At 32.5% G+C, this 21,544-nt stretch overlaps 1 protein-coding gene across 5 annotated transcripts in view; it reads left to right on the top strand.

Moving 5' to 3' along the window:
• The window catches only part of LOC126770030 (RNA-binding protein Musashi homolog Rbp6), a 487,537-nt gene that overhangs the window by 246,148 nt on the left and 219,845 nt on the right, over positions 1-21,544 (top strand). For all 5 annotated transcript variants that reach the window (XM_050489154.1, XM_050489157.1, XM_050489153.1 and 2 more), the window contains exon 5: positions 16,852-16,893. In XM_050489154.1, the coding sequence (XP_050345111.1) occupies positions 16,852-16,893 (42 nt within the window). The remainder of the gene's footprint in view (positions 1-16,851; positions 16,894-21,544) is intronic.

Here is a 21,544-nt window from a genome sequence, read left to right on the forward strand (position 1 = left end):
TATATAAACCAGAATAAAATAGTAGTTTGGTTATAGCAGATTTAGTTAGGCTGTCTTACCTCATAAACATATGAAGCTGTTGTTTGTGTGCCTGATTTGGCTCCTAAGAAATCTCTCTCCTTCAAATGAAAACTCGAAATTGGACGGAGTACTTTTTCACTCAATAAAAATTTAATTGTTTATTTAAAATATTTTTTTATTTTTGATATTGTTTTAATGATGGAGAAAGAAACTAATTTTAAAATAATATTACAACATTGTTTGTTACTATTTCTTTTATTATTTTTATTAAATCTTAGTTGTTAAGTTGTAAATTGACTGTACGTATAATGTGGTTTTATAACTACCAGTTCTTCACTTAGCTATTGTTGGAGCTTTTAAGCAAATGTATATGTAATATATATTATACATTAAGCAATCATATCTAAAACGTACGTAATGTATGTATTAAATTATAATATTGATAAAGCTTACATGTATTCGTAAAAATTGCAAATAGGTATTTTAAATTTTTTGTCTGCTCTTTGTGGTTAGTGATAAATATTATTCTGAAAACGAAGAAAATCTACAAGACAGATATTCAAGGCATGCATTATCACGGGACGTGGATGCAAAAAAAAAGCTGCAACAGTCATTCGCTCATTATTCTCGAATGGATGTCATTCGATTTATTACGACTTTCTTAATAGAAAAGATTTGGCAGGCGATTTGTCTAAGTATACAACGTTTTAAATTATTGCAATTAACCTTTGATCCCTTAACTGTAATCAGTCGCAGATTATAAAGTCCTTTTCCCAATAAAACATTAAGTGCTTAAAATAAAAACACAGCGATACTTTATTATTATTATTATTAATAAAAAGCAATACCAGCCACATGAGCTAAGGTGCTAAAATAATAAATATTGAAAATTTTAAGACTAAGCCAACTTGCTTAGATGTACCAAAACCTTAAAGAAAAATATATATAAATATTGTCTACGGTTATTTTTATAATTACATGAAAAAAAAATCATGTAGAACAATTATAATTTTTTCCGTTATATTTTACGTCGATAAAATTAAAGTTGTTATCAGACACGTTCAATATATATTTTCACGTCTCTCATGGGATAATTCATCTTTCAATTTAATCTTTAAATATGAGTAAACTCTTCTATATTTTATTAAGAAATTCTCAAACTTCGGTTCTTCTATTAACTTTGTTCAGCACACATCGACTAGAAATCGCTTCAAGCGAATACATCTAAGTTATCGCATAAGAAACTTTTATTTACTCAAATTAACGAATGAATGCTTGGGTATGTCAGTTTGCGTTTGAAATTTCCTCAATATGATTTCGTTTAATTTATCATTTATTAAATTGATAGCTTTATTTTTTACTATATTATTATATAAAAAAGGTATAAATGTAATAAGTAGATTCTACACGGATCGAATATTCTCGTTGAATTCATTTAAATTTTTGTTATTGTAATTTTAAAAATTTGAACAAGGAAGAAAGTTTTTATCCGTTTTTATTGTACAGTTTTATAAATCTTCGTGAAGTTGATGTCATTCGTTATATTTTAAGTAAATTGTCGTTCTATTATGTACGTAGAAAAGTAAAAATAAAAATATATAAATTGAAACAGTATTCAACATACAGTAATTTATATTATAAATTATAAGAGCACGGGTCCCTTAAAAAATATAATTTATTTACTGAAACCGATGTCGAATATGATTTACCGATTAAATTCGATAGAAGATTTATAAAACATCGATTTTCAAATAAAACACATTAGTTAGTTAAATTATTCTACAATAATGTACACATATTTTTTTAAAAATAATATGATTTGAGTTAAAAAGCCGCCGTATCCTTTTTATCCTAGAGGAATGACGTAATAGATATTAGATAGGATGATAAAAGGGCATTGACGTATCGTGAATGTGACACAAATACCTCCCATCTCGGTTAAATGGCATTTACGATCCAACATTAATAAATCATGTCGACTTTTAAAATATGTAGCGACGGAATTTTGCGAAAAATTAAAATTTTCCTTTACGCTGAAAACTTTCGATATTTTACGTGGTTTCATATTGGCACTGTTTAAAAATGTGATGTACTTTATACTTTACGGTCCGGCTGTTGCGAGATTCAGATGTATGTGATATAAATAATGAACACGTTATTAATTTAAAATTTCGTTGATCATAAATAGTAAATTACTTGCGTATAGTTTTTTATAAATTTTAACTATTGAGGCTTAATTGATGAAAAAATTGCCTATCTAATATTTTAGTGCACAAATAGGAACTCTCAGGATTTGCAGCTAGGTACTTGAATAACATCAAGGCATATCTACTTAAATATCGACGGCCATTACTTATTTAAAATAATCATTTAGAAAATATTTTTTATAAAAAATTACAAAAATAAATTTCATAAATAGTTTAATTTTATCGATACACGTTATATTTTCAAATGATTTATTTGAATAATTTGGATCTACAAAAGATATCGAAGAACAAATATCGTAAATTTTAATGTTTGACATCGTGGATGCGGAAATTGATATATAACGTATTGTACTATGATTTCAAATGCGTGGGAATAAACATAAATAATACTATTCAGTGGTGAGGATTAAAATTAATAATCTATCAGATGGTAACTTCTTCAAAGGTGATTCCATAATATAACATGTTTGTAAGTATGGCTGCTTCGTTGGTCTAGTACTTATAAATAAAGCCGCAAATCCTGAGTTTAAATCCCAGGCCGGACTTATAAAAAGTTATTAAGTCTAAAATTCGCAGTAGCAGCCCGGAGTCTATAAGTTGAAAGTGCGTGCACTTTCGTGCCTCGAAAAGCCTGCAAATCCGTTGGTCCTGTGCTTAAACTCTTACCTGTCGTCTCGAATTATGAAAGTGGGGGAGTAGAGAGTGAGGGAGTAGAGAGTGCATCCATGTTTGTACACACATTTGTGCACAGTTTTATGTATATCCTGCGCAGTTAGCTAGCCCCCTTTATGATTGGCTGCAGTAGTCAAAATCGATAAGGATTAATATCGAAGATGTATAATATATAAACCTTCCAGTGTTATGAACGCTTTTTAATGTTGAGCATGTGTGTGTGTGTGTGTTCTAGAATAATAAAATATATACGAGTAGCGTGATTAACTACTTTCGCGCAATATACTAGACGCTTGTCTTGTAAAGTGATTATTATATTGAACCTTTTTAAGAACCTCTTAGCTGCGATTAATTATTATTATATAATTTCTGTTAACTCTAGCACTTTTCGTAGATGATACCAATATTGTCTCGTATTTAGCGACTATATTAACGTCCAATTAATGCGACACATCCCGTCAATGACGTTAAAACCTCTACAATATGTAAATTATAAAAGCATTAAATGGCGAGATATACCATAGATATCTACGAAAGTAACATGCCATACCATTTAATACAGTGTTACGTTAAATTATAAAAGCGCCAACTGAAAATATTTTGTTAACCAATTTACACATTTTATATCAGCTTTACTTATATATAGCTAACTAACTTTGAAGTCGGATTTTTAATAATTCTAAGCAAATAAATGACAATTCTATAATTTGAAACAATGAATGTTTTAGCTTGAAGTGCTATTGGTCAATGGATTGTGAAATCCATTTAACCATGTTTGGGTCAAATTTTTATGACTATTCGTATATATATATTTATGTAATCAAACTAACAAGGCGTTATTTTTGTATGTATGATAATAAAAAGATAACATTTAAATCCAAAAATTATGTAAATATTAAATAAAATGTTTTGTTACTTTTAACTAAAAATTATGATAGCAATCTAACGTATTTGTTCTCACTAATGAGTGCCATACTCATAAATCTATTCATTCACACGCCGTGGACGTCGAAAACTAATGAAGTTGTAGAAATAATTTTGGTAACAACTAACAATTAAATACTATTGAATAAATTAATTACGTATGTCGACATGTCAAAATATATTGCGAATTGCAAACTCGACTGTTATTTGTGCGGTAAAAGTTAAATTTGCAAAAGCTAATTATGAATACCGTTTTACTTTAGAAAAGAAAACTCAAGATTTAATAAGTCAGCAACAAACAGCGTCGTGAAAAAAGATTACCATTCGTTAGTTGTATGGACTATTATTTTGAGGCCAATTAAAAATCCCTTTGGCCCGCTCTTCATAGGTCTTCGTGGCTCTCTTTTGTAAAGAAGCCACTCCGAGATGACTCTTAAATTTTATCTGGTAAGACCTAACGAGACAACATAAAAGTAACTGAAATGAATCGTATTCTTTTATAAAAACAAGATTTAATTATTTAATTAAAATGTTTTTTTTTTTGTAAATCGTTTCGCATTATGATTTATATTTGTTATTTTATACAAGGCAACAAGAATTGCCGCCCTTACGTTCAGGTTAATATAATTTTAATATGTTTTAAGTGTCACTCATAAATTTATTACGTTAATAAAATATTAAAATTTTATGCACTTTTATGTTTTAATAAAGCTTTAAAGCTCTTTATAATCAATATATGATTATGAATGGTTGTTTTTTTTTTAAAAATCAACAAGTATGCTTAATTTTTCGAATATAAATAGGAAATAAGGACAATTTATGCCTTGAAAATATATATAAAAAATCCGTCAGTCCAACGCTTATGAAAATTAAATATTTACACGTTCGTGTGTGATTAAAAAAAGCGACAGCGACTGTACATCGTAAGTACTCAGCCACGCGGCGAAACCCGCATTGGGCAGTCAAGTGTAAAAAGCGCTTAATTAAATTCCGATGCGTATTTCGCCGAATCACGTTCGACTTTAACGCATTTAATTTGCCATGATCATAAATTCATATTGCCACCTAACACGTTTCGCGTTCTCTGGCTGAATTCGAAAATATGAGCTAGGTAGGTAGTAGTCGCCGTCGTCCATGAAAATAAAATGCTTTTCAATGCAGCCATTGAAGTATGTTACCGTGCAGCTGCATAAATTTGCTGTAGTACGCTATTTGAATTATTGCATAACTTGTAAACACGTCTGAGAACAGGCGAGCTTGCTACGCAGATGCCTTCATTTTTTTCGCTTATCGGTACTTATAATTTATTGAATTTATGAGACTAGTATGTTAATAAACTGTAATTAAATTATAGGAGATCCAATATTACACTTTTAGTGGCTGGTAAATGTTTAAGTTCTAAGTTTTCTGGTCTCATATCTAAAACAAATTACAGATTTTTGAATTCTCCACTCTCCATATTTACTTATAAGTCACATGCTTTCTTTCGTATCATACAACTTACCTAACATGTTTTACTTCAACGCAGAGCGCTATAAGAATCGCAAACACAAACTTAGAATTCAAACTCGAAAAAGAATATCCTTGTCTTGACCTAAGCATGGACTCTGAGCTTTATATTTAAGCATGCTAACCCCATCTTAAAAGCTTACTTAAAGATTATTGTATTTTTTATACAATGTCTATTAAAGTAAAACACGTAAAGAATAAGAGTTTATTCTTGAAACAAATTTTCAAGCGGGTGCCATGAAAAGAAAATTATCTCCAGTTGGGACTTAAGTTGCCAAATAAACATTATTTGCATGTACGCTGCGTCTCACATTACGTGCACCGTCAGTGGCTCCAATCTAATCTAATGCTTACTAAGTTACATAGCGTTGTTAGTGGTTAAGTCTAGAGGTTATTGTGAAAACACTAAGTGATTTTTATCGTCTGACAATTACGTCCCGGCAACATAGCAAACAACACACATTTGTGGTACCACTACATAATGTAGACTCGACGTGTTTTTGCACTGGATTACCCGTTTAAACAAACCGAGCGGCCGAAACACCAAATAAAGGGAAACACTAACCGACGCCCGCGTTATTCTTCCAAAATTAACTCATAACGCCAAGAGCTGTTGATTTTTTTTTTTCAGGCGTAATCTGCTTTAACGGGCACGGGGCCAGTAGCTTTCGTAAATCGGCCGCACGCGACTACCGCGAAATGGGAATCTTTAAATGGTATACATACATTTTTAATGTCGTTTTAATGCCACGCCTCGGCCGATTGTGGCAACAATTAACGTTATAACGAGTTCATTAATGATGGACGATTCAAAGCGGAGCTTAAAATGAGCTTTTTTCAGAGTACTAAGATAACTTGATATTTAAGTTATATTGTGCGATAAGTATAAATTTGAATAATAATTCAAAACTTGTATTATAATATATTTCAAAAATATTTAACGAATAAGAGTAACAAAAGCTTGTAAGAAATTTAATAAAAGAATGAAATATATGTATATTAGAAGGCGTAGAAGAAAAACAAACGCTTTGCACACGGCACCAAAATAATAAGTTGAAGTTGAGCGTATGTCCCGCGCCCACCTGAAGAGATTGGGGACTGGAATGCTTAATATAGAGTCCTTTACTACCAAGGAGTCTCCCAATAACATCGCCGAGTTCGCAAACGTAGACAAATTTCGTTGGTTGGCTGCTTTTACGTCTAACATGAAGTGCATTTATTTAAAAATATCCTCTTAAAATATTCAAGAAAATTTAAAATCTGAAGATATTAAGAATTCATTTCCACATATGGTTCATCAAATAACGTATCGTATTGCGATTTTTTGCTTTCAAAGCGTCAAGTATTTTCCTTCAATGTTTGCGTTTGGTTGACAGGCGTATTCATTCTATGCACGAAAAGTTTCCCGCAGTCGTGTCAGTTCGGAGCGAAGTTCCCGAGCTCGGACATCAGAAACCGGCGTGGATACAGTTGCACAATGGAATAAAGTAGCATCGGAAGCTCGTTGGAGTTAATAAATAATACAGAAACGGAGTGACATGCGCAGAGTGCACGAAGCGCCCTAAGTCTGTTTTGACTGCAAATATCTGCGCCGGATGTCTGATCGTACTCCTAGGCATAGATCACGATTATTTGCTGGATGAGATACGCGTGCAGTTCTTTTTTCAAAGTAAATGTTATTGGCTTGTTTATAAACGAGATTGTTTTGTTATATTTATAAAAAAACGAGGCCGTCACGGGACGCCCACGGATGTGAAACATCAATCATCAAACTAATAATTAAATATAGAGTAAAGTGAATAAAACCCTAAAGTTACGTTAATAGAATAAATCTTTTATACTTATTTTATTATAATAGTATATATATTCAGAGAAATAATTTAAATTCGCCATTAGCATTACGAAAAACTGACATATTCCAAACGTATGTCAATTCAATAAAAACTATTTATTGATTGCGGGTACCGGCAACATTTACAAACATTATATAATGTAGGCACCACATACACAATGGGCAGTATCCAGTGGCGGTGGTGAGTGTTTTGTCGGCAAAGGAAAGCATCATTCCGTTTGCTTGTCGACTTACAATCAATCAGTTTTATCCTAAGACGTGCCAATTGATATTTTACATTAATTATTTTTGTCTGTATTTATTTTAATAATATGGTAATAACATAGCTTTTGTGAACTTTAAGCATTTTACTCTTATTTTTTTTATTAAAATTTCATCATTGATTTATGTGCACAATATATGATATAAAATAGTACTTCGAAAAATAAATATAGGTGTTGTAAGCTTAATGATGCACAACCATTTTTTCTTTTAAGACTTCAGGTTTACATTTCAGTATTATAATGATTCAAGCCAAGCAATTTACTGGTGGTAGAGCTTTGTACAAGGTCGTCTGGGTAGGTACCACTCACTCATCAGATATTCTACCGCAAAACAGCAGTACTTATTATTGTTGTGTTCCGATTTGAAGGTTGAGTGAGCCAGTGTAATTACAGGCACAAGGGACATAAAATCTTAGTTCCCAAGGTTGGTGGCGCATTGGCTATGTAAGCGATGGTTGACATTTCTTACAATGCCAATGTCTAAGGGCGTTTGGTGACCACTTACCATCAGGTGGCCCATATGCTCGTCCGTCTTCCTATTTTATAAAAAAAAAGCCACAATAATAAAGTGTGCTCATGATACCATTCATATAATATTATTGCAATAGTTTTTAGTTGATTACCAATTGTTTCGGTCTTATTCTTATATCGGTTATATGGGCGCAAAATTCAAAGTTTTAGATTCGAATTCCGGATCGGACCTATAAGAGTACTAAGTAACTACTACTTTTGCCTCATAAAGCTCGTTAGACCTGCCCTTCTCATCTCATCCTTTTCTGTAGGATTTCGAAAGATTCGATTATCACAGATGTATCACTGATTTAATAAAGTATCCTTTTAATTGAGAAAAATATACATAAAGATTACTGCATGCATCTATTACCACTTACCATCAGGTGGAGTAGAGTCAATTGCCCTCCCGGCGAATAAAAAAAAAACCTTACTAACGTCTGTTTCATTCTTTACATGTCAATGACTATACTTATATAAGGTAAATTTACAAAACTACAAACATGCTTGTACAATAATGTTTCACTAGTTAAAAAAATAAACGAATTCCTTTTAATAAAACAAAACGTTTTAAAATGTAAAATACATAATATACATGAAATGATGACCGTCCTTATTTCAAATGTATTCGAAAATGATTGTTTCTTTTATCTTATATCACAACAGGAGAGCCTCATCTAGAGTTTAAGTGATTTCGTATTTCGAATGTTTTAGCCAAACGCTCGGACGACGAAGGGCTAACACTGCATAATCTTTGTCTCATGAGACCGCTGGCCATAACGTACCTCTCCCGCTTTCAGATTTTGCGCTGTCACTATTATCAGATAAGCCTCAACTTGCAACGTGATTTATCCCGACTATAGTTTTTTACACAATCTAAACGTACGGAATTCGAACTAGTTCTGTATCATATAATATAAATTAATCATAATGTCTTTTTTACATTGGAATTATAATCAATTTAAAATATATATAAATTGCTTAAAAAATGTTTGTGTTACATTATAACCATATAATATAAGTTGATTTTCTGTACTAAAATATTAATAACATACGCGATTATAAGAACTTAAATAAATTATAGTTAAATGATGAAGTTGGTGTTTTTTAATATTAAATTTTATTTGCCACCTTAATAACATTTTAATACTCGAGGCGATAGAAAACAAATAGCACGTAACCATCGCCTCATGAGACTGCTAACCACAATGTACCAACAGCGTTTGTGCAATCAGAATCACTATAGTTAACTTTGAAACATGATTTATCCAGTGAGTTTACTGCTTTTCTGAATGATATTATGCTCTAAATATTCATTATGAATATTACAACAAGGAATATCAATTAAATGATATTCATATTATTAAACACAATTAAGTAGTTGATATAAAACGTCAATCTTATTTGACGATCTTGGGTTACAATTCATCGTGTAATGTGTGTTTATAATTAATATCGTCCTAGTTTAAATACAACTAGGATATAAAAATATCACGAAGTAACCAGAATTATTCCGTATGTATGTATATTCATCAACACGTACTAAAGCAGTATGATGTAATAATCTCAATATATTCTTAATTCTCAAAATATTCTTAGCTCTGGGAGACAAACGGGTTGATTTACCTTACGTTTATAAAAATATATCGGTTGTAATTATATCATTAGGACGATTTTCTTATTCCACTATTCGAAAGGAATTTCGGCAATACAATTAAGGGGAAAGTAATACCTTACAAAGTAAAGAAAACATCTTTCGACTGCACTTAGTCGAGAGCAGCAGGCCTGAGCAGGGCAGTATGTCGGTTCCCACGCGGTCGCTTGTCCCGCATTACACCGAAAAGAATCTCATTTTTTCACACAGAATTAAACGAACGATAAAATTCTTGCGACGTCGCATGAAAATGTGCGTTACCTGCCTTGCATATTTATGCGTGCCCCAGTAATGACGTTTGTCGAGCCTCCCTAGCGAGGTTTCATTATGGCATGTCTCCGCGGGCATAAAAGCAAACCCTACTTTATAAACAATCTATGTCAAGTGTTTTCCGATCGTGTCGCAGTTTGTTTGCATATTTCTTTATTGAATGTCAAAAAGCTGTAGCAATTAAAATAAGAGTATTCTCGCGTACATTATTATTTTTTGTCTCCGTTTGACAGCTATCTCTCGAGCACAGCACTTGAAGCATAATTGCTTTTTAAGGAGCGCTTAAATTAAGGTTTCGTTGTTTCTAACGTTAAGAATATACCAGATTATTCTAAGAATGTGGAAACATAAGTCGTCACTAAACATTAACTCTGGCTTAACTGTGCAATATCATATATCTCAGCCGCGGAGGGTAAATATTGTTCTTAATTTAATTCTAGTTAGTGTGAGCGCACACGTGGGTGATGGCGGGAGCGAAGCCGAGTGGAGCGGAGCCGCAAGTCGCACGTTGCACATCAAATATTTCAGACGTTACGGTCCAAATATACTCGCAATAGCTCGCCCTAATCTTGAGCCAACTCAAGTATTGCACCGTGCACCTGCAGCCAAATTCGTTCCAATTAGGAGAGTTAGAGACCGCGTCGCTGACTGAACAGCAAATGATGCGGTACCCACTTAACGCGGCCCGACACTTAGGTGTCGTCTGCACGTAAATAAATTCAGTTACAGTAGTAAGTGCATGTCATTAAACTTTCCTGTCCTTGTCTGAGCGCGGCGCACTGGCATTTGTTAATTAATTATCGGGATTTCAACAATACGGCTTCTAATTGAACCTGTATGAACGCAACGACAAACATTTGCAATATTAAAACAATTACCAACAAATGTGATTCGCCCTTTATTCGGATGTAGGTAAATATTTCAATTGTGTATATTATGTATTATCATATAGTAATTTCTAATATCATTACGATATTGTATGTTTAAGATAAGAATTTATTCAATCGGATACTTAGTCGCTGTTATCGGTTACTCCATTGAGAATCCAAGCTATTTAGAGCACACTGGGATCAAGTGGCGTCCATACATGGTATCTACAAGATCATTGAATCCATTTGTGCCGTGTTCAAATGCTTAGGTGCAACTGAATCGACACCGGGGCTCAGATAGTAATCCTACTCGCTGTTACAATGGGCATTATCGCATATATATCGAACTAGTGACCGCCAATGTCTTCTCATATTATGAGAATATATTTTTAATACCGACCCTAGTTAACGTTTATCTCTCATTAAGCGAATTGAAAGTAGTATTGTTCTATCTACTTTTTAATACAATATAATAAAAGTATGTTAGGATATTTAAAGATTCCAAGGTGATAATGGCAGTACTAGAATTTAAATTAATATTATAAATGTGAGATTAACAGTATGTATGTTTCGTACCTTATAACGACTATGACACTGAAGTTATCATTAATATTGAATCTAACACCTCGATAAGGACGTATAAATTACGAGGAAAATAGCTGCATAGATCTATAGTTAATATACAGCTGATGAACATTTATATACAAAGTAGTATATATATATATATATATATATATATATATATATATATATATATATATACTTTATTAAGTAAGTAATTCTGTGTACATAGTAGGAGAAAGTTGACAATGTTAAAATATGGGCATCATAATTGTTACAAGATTTATAAAATGTAAATCTCAAATAATATAACGATGTCTACAATACGTAATAACGTATAGTTACTAGTATAAAACTAAATGCGTCTCCTAAGTTCATATACAATCATTCGCAGATCACATTTTAAGGTACCAGAAGAGTATGAACATTGCAGCAAGGGGAGGGTATTGCGCTCGCGATTCTCCGCTATTCATATAAAATTTCTGTCTCGCTCGTATTACACATGTCTTATTCTCTACACACGTATGTCTCTTCTAACTGCAAATAAGGCTAGTAATGTAAAAATCTTAATTTGAATAATAACCTTTGATGATAACACAGTTATGAATCAAAATATATTTCCATTAATTGTAAACAACAATTATTATAAAAAACAATATTGATGCGATGAGTTTCTTTCGTTGCTACCTCTCCGGTGAACTAATGGATGCTAGTAAAGAAATCAGACATAAAGGGCTGAAAAAAGGATTAGCTCCACGCCAATTTATCATTCTCACAGGTTGTACGTGTTTTTGCTCAGCATTTTTTCGTACTATGCCATAAAATATATTGTAAAGTTATATCATTAAGATTTGTTAAATATATATTGTTAACTGTGATTAGATAAAGAATGAATTAAGGTCTAATGTCAATCTTAATGATTGCTTCTGTCACATCGAGAATTTATTACTGTATCAACTTTGTATCAACGCAAACATACTCACTTTATTCGACTGTACGTGAGTTTTGGCATACTAAAGATTCTTGGTCAATAGAACCTATACTTATATACATATATTTATAAAACTTTTAAGTCAAACCAAACTTATTTGTGTAAGAGTTAAAATAAATTTGCTCATTATATTCTTTAAGGTTTGGACCTACAGTATCTAAATTATTTTAAATAGATCTGAAAGAAAGGCCTGGGATGTGTGTTATGCTGTCTGGGTGAAAGCGTTATACTTTTGATGCTATATTTATCATTTGTACATATTATAATACATATATTGACTGCTTCGATGGTCTACTGGCTAGATATTAGGCCTCTGAACCAGAGTTCCTGGGTTCAATTCCCAAGTCAGGCCAATAGAAAGTTAATGGATTTTTCTGTCAGAAAATTTTTAGTAACGGCCCGGAGTCTGGAAGTTGGAGTGCTTGCCTGTGCTGCCTCGGAAAGCACGTAAAGCCGTTGGTCCGGCGCCTGAACTCTTTCCGGTCATTTCGGATTGTTATCCTATCGGATTATGAGAGCTAGGGAATAGAGAGTGCACCTGTGTTTGCGCACACACTTGTGCACTATAATATGTTCTGCGCAGTTGGCTAATCTCTCTTGAGATTGGCCACTTTGGCCACCATGAATAACAACATTACCGAAATCGGTCTGGAGGACCTTATAATATTTATGCAAAATATATATCTATCAGTACATTACATCAGTTACCAAAAATACTTCGCATCTTATGCATCACAACAAACATCATTATCCTAACAATACCTTGAACGATGCATGAAACTATAGAAGCCATGGTATTAGACTGTTTACTCAATATAAAGTTAACGTAATCGACTTTACGTCGGAGCCATCGCACGAGTACATAAACCAACATGCTCTTTTTCAACCAACAGTGATATTCCACTAATGTGCTTTCTCCAGCAATCTTTTCTTGCGATGACACGCTAAAATTTATGGGCTTTTTCGGGAATTTAGTTTATAATGCGTAGAGATTAAGGTACGTTTTGCATTACTGTCCTAAACTAGACTTAGGATAATTTGAAACTTAAAAGCGACGATGTCAATCTTTATCGTAAGGGAAGTTGTAGGAAGGGGAGGTCGACTAAGGAGGGTGCGCCACTGCGTCGATTGTAATCACGCAAATGGTCCCATATCAAAATGTCACATTCGTATGATATCGATGTTTCGCTGTCAATTTCGCCTGGCTGTGGTTTTTGACCAGGTTTTTATGTTACATTGAATGAAAATATGATATATTTTACGACAAACTAAATGTCAATGAACTGTTCGAAGCTGTACGCTTTATACTTTCATACAGTTTTACAAGTTGTAGTTGTTAAAAAAAAATTATTTTGATAAAATTGCTATGATGATGATTTATTTGAATTAGTTTTCATAATTTTTAATAAACATTTTTATTTGAAGAGAAATTAAGCCTTTTTTTTCAACAAACATTTTAAGCTGTTTAATAAAAGTCGTTATCATCAACTTCTCAAAGTATCTTAAAATAAAAATGCTTGAAATCACGAACGAAGCAGTCTTTTGGTGGTTCGTTTTATTTTTCTATCGACACAGGCTGCCGGCTAGCCACTGACTGCGATCGCTTCCATTAAAATAACTCGTTAAAATTTATCATCGACCCGCTTAATCGCTTTAGCGCCACCATCTGGGGTTTTATGATTTTTCTGCTTGCTCTGTATACTTTCGTGGTCATTTTATAACGTTAACAAAATTGCTTGCGTGAGACGCTTAAAAGGTTACCAACGGTTTTACTTCACTGTGAAGGAGCATAAAAGAATTATTTCGCCGGACCCGAGTACAGAAACGTTCGTTATCTTCCTTCATGCCTAATTACAATATCGTTATAAAAATGAATATTCTCCTGGGTGAAAATCCAATTTAATCAAATTATACCGGATTTTCTGCAGCTGCGTTATTCCGTAGCGCACTCAAAAGATAATTAAATAATTAAGAATGTATGAATGACGCTGTAAAGCCGTTTCTCTGATATTGTAATAATGCAATCCTCTTGGGCAAAATCTTTTAAATTATTCTCTCACGCTTGGATCGTAATTACGCAGATGTGGATGCCTAAGGCTCGTGCATCTATTGTGGATACGATTTAATGTTTTGGAAAACTTGTTAGACAACAATCTCGTTATCACTCGTTTGTCGTAGAGCAAAACTACGTATGACAGATATATGGGGCTTAAAACCTTGGAGCATGTACAACTATTCTATCTACGGTCTTTGTTGGATCTGAACGAACTGATCATTAAGCATACGTCTTTCTACTGCGCTGGGCAAAGGCTTATACTCATTTCGAAGCAGTATTATCAGAATCTCCATTCTATCTAGAATATGTTTCCCTTTTTACAGTTTTCGTATTTTAAATTTTCCGATTTACAAATTTAATTTTTTTTTTACAACTTGATAATATTTATCTTAAAATACGATTCACATCTGTTCGGTTAATTTTTAAACGCGACATTTTTTAAGAGGAAAATATGCACCATAAATAAAACATAACAAAGAATTATAAAAAATAGGAAAATAATAATTAATATACCATCAATTTATACCATCGTTAGAAAAGTAAAAAAATTGCTTACTATGTAAAACAATACATTAAAACCGCATATTAAGGATACCAAAAAACAAAGCTTAGAAACCGGTCGACAAAACGGCTAGTACGAGTGGAAATGAAACGTTTTACCTTTAAAAATGTCAAAGGTAGCTTCTTTGGGTTTATATTTTGCGTTTATAACGGTCAGCGGCGCGTCGAGATACGAGAAAAAAGACCAAAGCGACCGCTCGTTGCCGGAGAAAATCTGAGGGCTTAAACAGTGCCACGTATGAAATAGTGGCGCTCGGTTACATGAAAAAGACGAGAGGAGAAATCGAGTGACAGGACCACGGTGGAGGATTTTCAGTCCGATGCTTTTTTGCTGGCGGGATTTTAGGAATGGACAGTGCAGCCGCACAGGCGATGCGAATTTATCGCGCGCTCTTCCCGCCCGGACGTGCGGCCATGATTAGTTGGGGGCGGAAACGCCTGAGTGATTTTTTTCGTGCTCGAGTCATTAAGTTAAAATTAACTAGCCGGCTTCTTAGTGCTGTTGACGTGGTTGGTTTATTTTCATTGCTTATTTCTTATTTGAAAGGCCTTGAAATATAATGAAGTTGTTACTTTATAAAGATAGAATAAAAATTATATAAAATAAAAACGTTTCACGTCAAAAAATGCTTATTGAATTTATTTTCCATATAATATATATCAATACTATATTTTCACAGTGCAAAATATGTTCCCAAAGGTGATCGAAATGTAAAATATAATATAAATTCATGCAATATTTTTTATCTTCTCTTAATAAAATATTTGAATTATTCTTAATTATTACAATTATCAACTTGATAAATTAAAATTATTTAATTATATTAGAAATATATGATTTTGAGGACCAAAATATTCATTATTCAAGCAAAAAAAAAAAGCCGAGATCGCCTAGTGGTTAGAACGCGTGAATCTTAACCGATGATCGTGGGTTCAAATCCGGGCAAGCACCGCTGAATTTTCGTGCTTAATGTGTGTTTTAATTCGTGAGGAAACCTGCATGTATCTAATTTCATTGAAAATCTGCCATGTGTTGTTAATCGGTTAAGATTGCCACGTTCTTACTACTGGGGAATCTCAGCTTACTTAAATACAATTACATTATTAATGATTCTACATTAGAAACAACGGATATCATATCTGCATTTTTTTATTATCTACATAGTATATATAAGATTAAAGATTTATTAATTAATAATTATTATTAAATGTTGTGCGTTATGTAACAAAGTACAGTGTATAATAACTCTACATAAGTTTGTTTTGGTTCACGAATAAATATTTGTATAAAATATTAGCTACAAATTATAAAGAAATATAAGCACATATTAAAATTATTTAGGCATCATGACAAGACCTCTACACTAATTCTTAGTTAGCCTATATTATCATTACTAATACATTTTACTACACGCCAAATGCCTTTTATTTTAACCTTCTTAGCGACAGTAATAACACGATAAATATTTAATGATTAAAATGACGAATCAAATTGACGAATTAAATACTAAGTTTATATATATATATTTAGAAATGTAACAAATTCAAAACCTTTACAAAGTTTTGATATAATTACCTGTTATCATTTTGACAGCGTTCGCCAGAACTACCTGCATCAACGATCTAGACTACCTTCCTATAGTTAGCTAAAGTGCAAGAATATTAAAGTAATTTGTAATATAGCTTTAAAACAATTTGAAATGATTATTATATTTTAATTGTCATTACTCTATAACTTAATAATAAAAAAAATGACGTTACATTAAATTTAACAGATTAGATCTTTAAATTTTTAAGCGCATAAAGCAATTAAAAAAAAATAACTGTATGTAATAATAAACATATAACTTAATACAAAAATCTATAATACCTTATTTTTACCAAATATGTTCTCAATATAACATTTTCTAACTATACGTTTTGTTTTCCAGATTGACCCCAAAGTGGCCTTTCCCAGAAGAGCACATCCAAAGGTAAGCCTTTGATAACAATCCGTCAGATTGCGGCCAAACATAAATTGAAAATTAAACCTTGCTTTATTGAGTCCATTCAAACATTAAATCGCCGCAAGGGCAACCTACTCGTTGAACTTACTACATACTGTGATTGTAAAACATGGTGGTCGGACCCCGGTTGTTTATTTTCAAACGTTTACACAAAATATTATTTTAGGCTGGACATAACTCTCGCTCGCTATTAAGATGTTGGCTCATGATGCATAAATAACTAAGGACTAATAATTTAGTATGCAGGCTGTGATCTTGAGACCGTCCGTACTCTATAGCGCTCTGATTGAATCGCGTTACTACATATTCAGTCCATTTGCGTTTCCATCTCTTTATATTAAATCTCAAATAGTAATGTTGGCTTATTTCATTCCAATATTAAATATAAGATACTTGTATATACAAACACCTCGTATCGTAGACTCATTTATAAGTCACACACTATATAAATGTTTTTAATCCAGGCATTATATCTGTAATATACATAAATTTTAAACTCGTATTTAAATTTAAATTTCTATAAAATGAACTTTCAATCGTAATTAGAAAAAAATAAAATAAAAGTATAACAAGTTTAGAAACGGATTCCAAGAGTCTTTTTCCAAGGAAGTAGTATTTTAAAGTTTATAGAAAGCCGGACAGTTCTTGAACGAATAAAATAAATGTATGAAAGTAGAAATGGAGACAAAGTTTGATATAAACGCACGGCTTCTCGACTATGGGATTAAAGCTTCAAATTTTCTATTTATTTAATAAAATTCAAATCTTATATTTTAAACTTGTATAATGCCACTGTGGATATAAATGGACTGCACTGAGTACTTTATAAGTAATAGTTAAAAGTTAATAAACCTCGTTACCAGTGAGACAAATTAACTATAAAATAATCTTAAGCGTAATATCAGAAAAATGAATGAAACAAGCAGAAAAAAAAACTGATGAACGTTCTACTTTGTCTAAAATTAAGAAGTCATTAAAAAGTCAAAAAACGCTACAATTGTCATACTACTACATATATAAATCGAAGTTTCGAAAAAGAAAAAATCGTGACGTGCAAGGATTAAAACTGCTTGGTAAAAATAAAAGGAAAGCATGACACAAAGGACAATAGCAAAGTCATCCATCTTTCGTGGATAGTCCATCACAGAAACTACAATTTCTAAAGGATCCTTCGGTTTCTCAACAACACAAGCGTCTAATGTGTAGTCGAAAAGTAGGTTTTTTTGCAGGTAGAACTTTATTTTTTGCGTGTAATTTTGCGTGTCATTAAGACCTACGTATTCAATATAGCCTGGTGATTTACTATTTGATTTATCAATCTGTTATTTAATGTATCTCGAATTATTTTATAAAATTATTCAAAGCCTTCGTAAGTATACAATATATGTTACTTTCCCTTATTGATTATAAACTAGACATTTTATTCTTGCACACTGCAAACATATTAAAAGCGAAATTCGTGCGTTTCCTCGACGGAGTGCACAATTTCCGCTGCAGACAATCAAGTTTTGACGAATTTCCTACGTCATAATAATCAATATTAGGTTTTGCGCTGAGGGAAGATTTGTATATTGAATTGTTATACGAATGCAATATTCAAATAAAATTGAAAATAAATATAAAGAACTTCAAAGCTGATGTTAAATATACTAAAAAACTAAAACAGCCTTATCACGCTCATATTAAATATGAATTACGTTATAGAATACGATTGCTTTTGTGAAATAATAAATATTATAATTTCAATTTTAGTATGCTATATGAAAACTCGGCTAGTTTTAAGAAAGTATAATCTGGCTTTGTAGATTTAAGTAAATGTGAGGTATCACTAGAAGAGCCAACCGCATTTAATGTAAATCGGTTTCAGACGCGCCTCGCTAGCACGGCTAGTTTTTTACATTCAAGTAGCGGCACTTGGGCTTTTATTCGAACTGGTATGGTTAGAATATTCCTCTTTTGTATTTTTGGCATTGAGTGCAGCCAATTGATAACAAATTCGAGTATATTACGGGAAATGTTTGCAATGCAAATGTTGCTTAAAGGAAGAGAAACAACAATGTACATATAATCTTGCATACAGTTTATTCACAAGCATATATTATTGAGGCAATTATATTAAAGTAAAAGAGGTAATGTAAATTAAATTGCTTAATTACTTTTACCGAAATGTAATAAATCTATAAAACGGTGGAAAGAGACGGCACGCCAGTAACTTCTTTTATATGGACATTAAACGTGATGGATGGTTTTAAAACATGACGTTATATTACTCTATCCGAGCAAGCCATGCGGTGTTGCGTGGCCGGTCAAAGGGGATGCCGGCTATGCGAATTACATGAATACATTAAGGGAGCACTGCCTCATACATGTTAGGTACACTATAATGCTCACGAATAAATTTAGAGCAAGTTCCTTTATCATAGTATTACCAAACGGCAACTATATATGTAAATTCAGATGTTCTATAGATTATCTGAAGATAACGAAGTGGCTATCGATTGTAAAATGTGATACAGACTCCGTCTGCTGTCTGAAGACACTCGGACAAGACACCTTTTACAGAAGTTAAATTACGATCGAGAAATAAATGCAAAGTTTGTTCAAAGTTGCACGGACAGTTGAATGAAGTAAACAGTATTCTGAAGGATGGAAAAGATAACTTTTTCTTTCCCTAATTATACGCTATGATAAACGATGCGCAAAATCGGATGATTCAGTCAGTACTTGTGGGCCGAAATTCAAATTTCTGATTATCGTTTGCTGCCGCTTCTGGTTCCCTTCTAACGCAAACAATAGAAAAAAGGGGACACCGCTCTCCAGGCGCAAGCTAAGAACAAAACAAACGAATTTTTAATATCGTCTTTATCGATAATTGAGACTCCTCGCGAAAACCTCTTATTTTGAAAACTTTTAGAGACTGTGAAAGAGGAATCGTGAAAGAAAATGGAATTGAGAGAAAAAACTTTTTTCATCTTCTTTGTTTGACATTGACAGTCACTAAACTTTTTATTTTCGTAGTGGATCTATTTAATTTGAGATCGATTCAGGGAATTTAATTGTTCGACATCTGGCAGAAAACGCTACGTGATATTGAAATTTTTTAATAGAAAATTCCGCTTCATTGTGAGGAAATATATTCGTATCAATTACTTTGTGCTGTTACGCAACATAAATTTCGAATAGTTTTGGCGTTGCGTTCGCTTTGATTCGCTTGAAATGTCGTTTTTGTTTTATAAGGATTTATTCTTATAAATACAGTACCTTGTAAATTTAGTAGTTGTAGATAGAGGGTGGAGCGAACGGGGAACAAAGACTAATATGTCATCTCGGCCAAGTTAATTGACGCGGTTTCCGCACCGACGCGGCGGAACACAGACGTCAGCGTTTCCTTCGCTTACATATTTATTTGAAACAATTGCTGACTCGTACACCCGACGTTTTCATTTTCAATTTCATATTATAATTAAAATTAATTATCATCGTTCCTATTATAATAATTTTTACATCGTTAAATTGAATAAAACAATTTGGATTCTCTTCACATATGAATCATTTTTACATGGTAGCGGCTTTTTGCTAGCTGGGTAGTTACCACACAGTCATCTGAAATTTTACCGCTAAATAGCAATACTTAGGTTTGAAATTCGAGTGAGCCAGGGTAACTACAGGCAGAAGAGACATAACATCTTAGTTACTAAGGTTTGTGGCGTACTGGCGATATAAGGAATGGTTAATATTTCTGTCATTGCCAACATCTATTGGGGTGGTGACCGTTGAACATTAGGTGGCTCATATGTACATCCACCTACCTATAGTCTTTAAGTAGAATAAAATATTCTTTGATAAGTCTATAAATATTTAAAATATTTAAATGAAAATGTATACTAATAATAATTAATCGATTGAAATTATACAAATTGATTGTTGATAGGTCTCATGAAACATTTGGAACAAGCCTCGATAAATAACGAAAGAAAAATCGAAACAGTAATAAAATAATAAATATATTATGAACACTTAATTATAACTCATTTCGTTACACTTATTTGTTATCGCGTGTCCAACTTATACCCTTTGCAGTCTCGAACTGGTAATATTATAGTTTGTTATTGCCTGGCCTTCTTGATCGATCTGCCCATAGAAAACCTAGCGGTCGTACTATAAATAAAATAAATCTAAGTCACTTTATAATTCAACCTCTACTTAAACACGATGAAACAGATTGCATTATTGACAGTTTACTGTCTTTCACGTAAGTTTTTATACTTATTTGAGGTTGAAAGGTATTTAATAAATCAAAGTAAGTATATTTTGTTAGAATATATAGCACGAATAATTGAAAATTTCCATATAAATGAATAGAGGCGTGAAGTAGTCGAAGGGTCGCTTAATTTAAAAATGATGTCCGTTCAAAGTTTATCTGAGGAGGTTTCAATTAAAAAGCTCTAATCGACCTCGAAACGGTCTCCGAAAATTGGTAGCATTTGTAATCACCATAGCGTGAGTTTATATTCCTTAATGGACTTTGCTGAAGTAGTTCCAACTCTCCTTACGGGTAAGATATTTGAGTAAAAACTAGCAACTACCGCAGAAATCGTAGATTGCGAAGTAAGGCGCC

The sequence above is a fragment of the Nymphalis io genome, chromosome 8 (genome assembly GCF_905147045.1).
Source record: "Nymphalis io chromosome 8, ilAglIoxx1.1, whole genome shotgun sequence".
In the NCBI taxonomy this organism is placed as follows: Eukaryota; Metazoa; Arthropoda; class Insecta; order Lepidoptera; family Nymphalidae; genus Nymphalis; species Nymphalis io.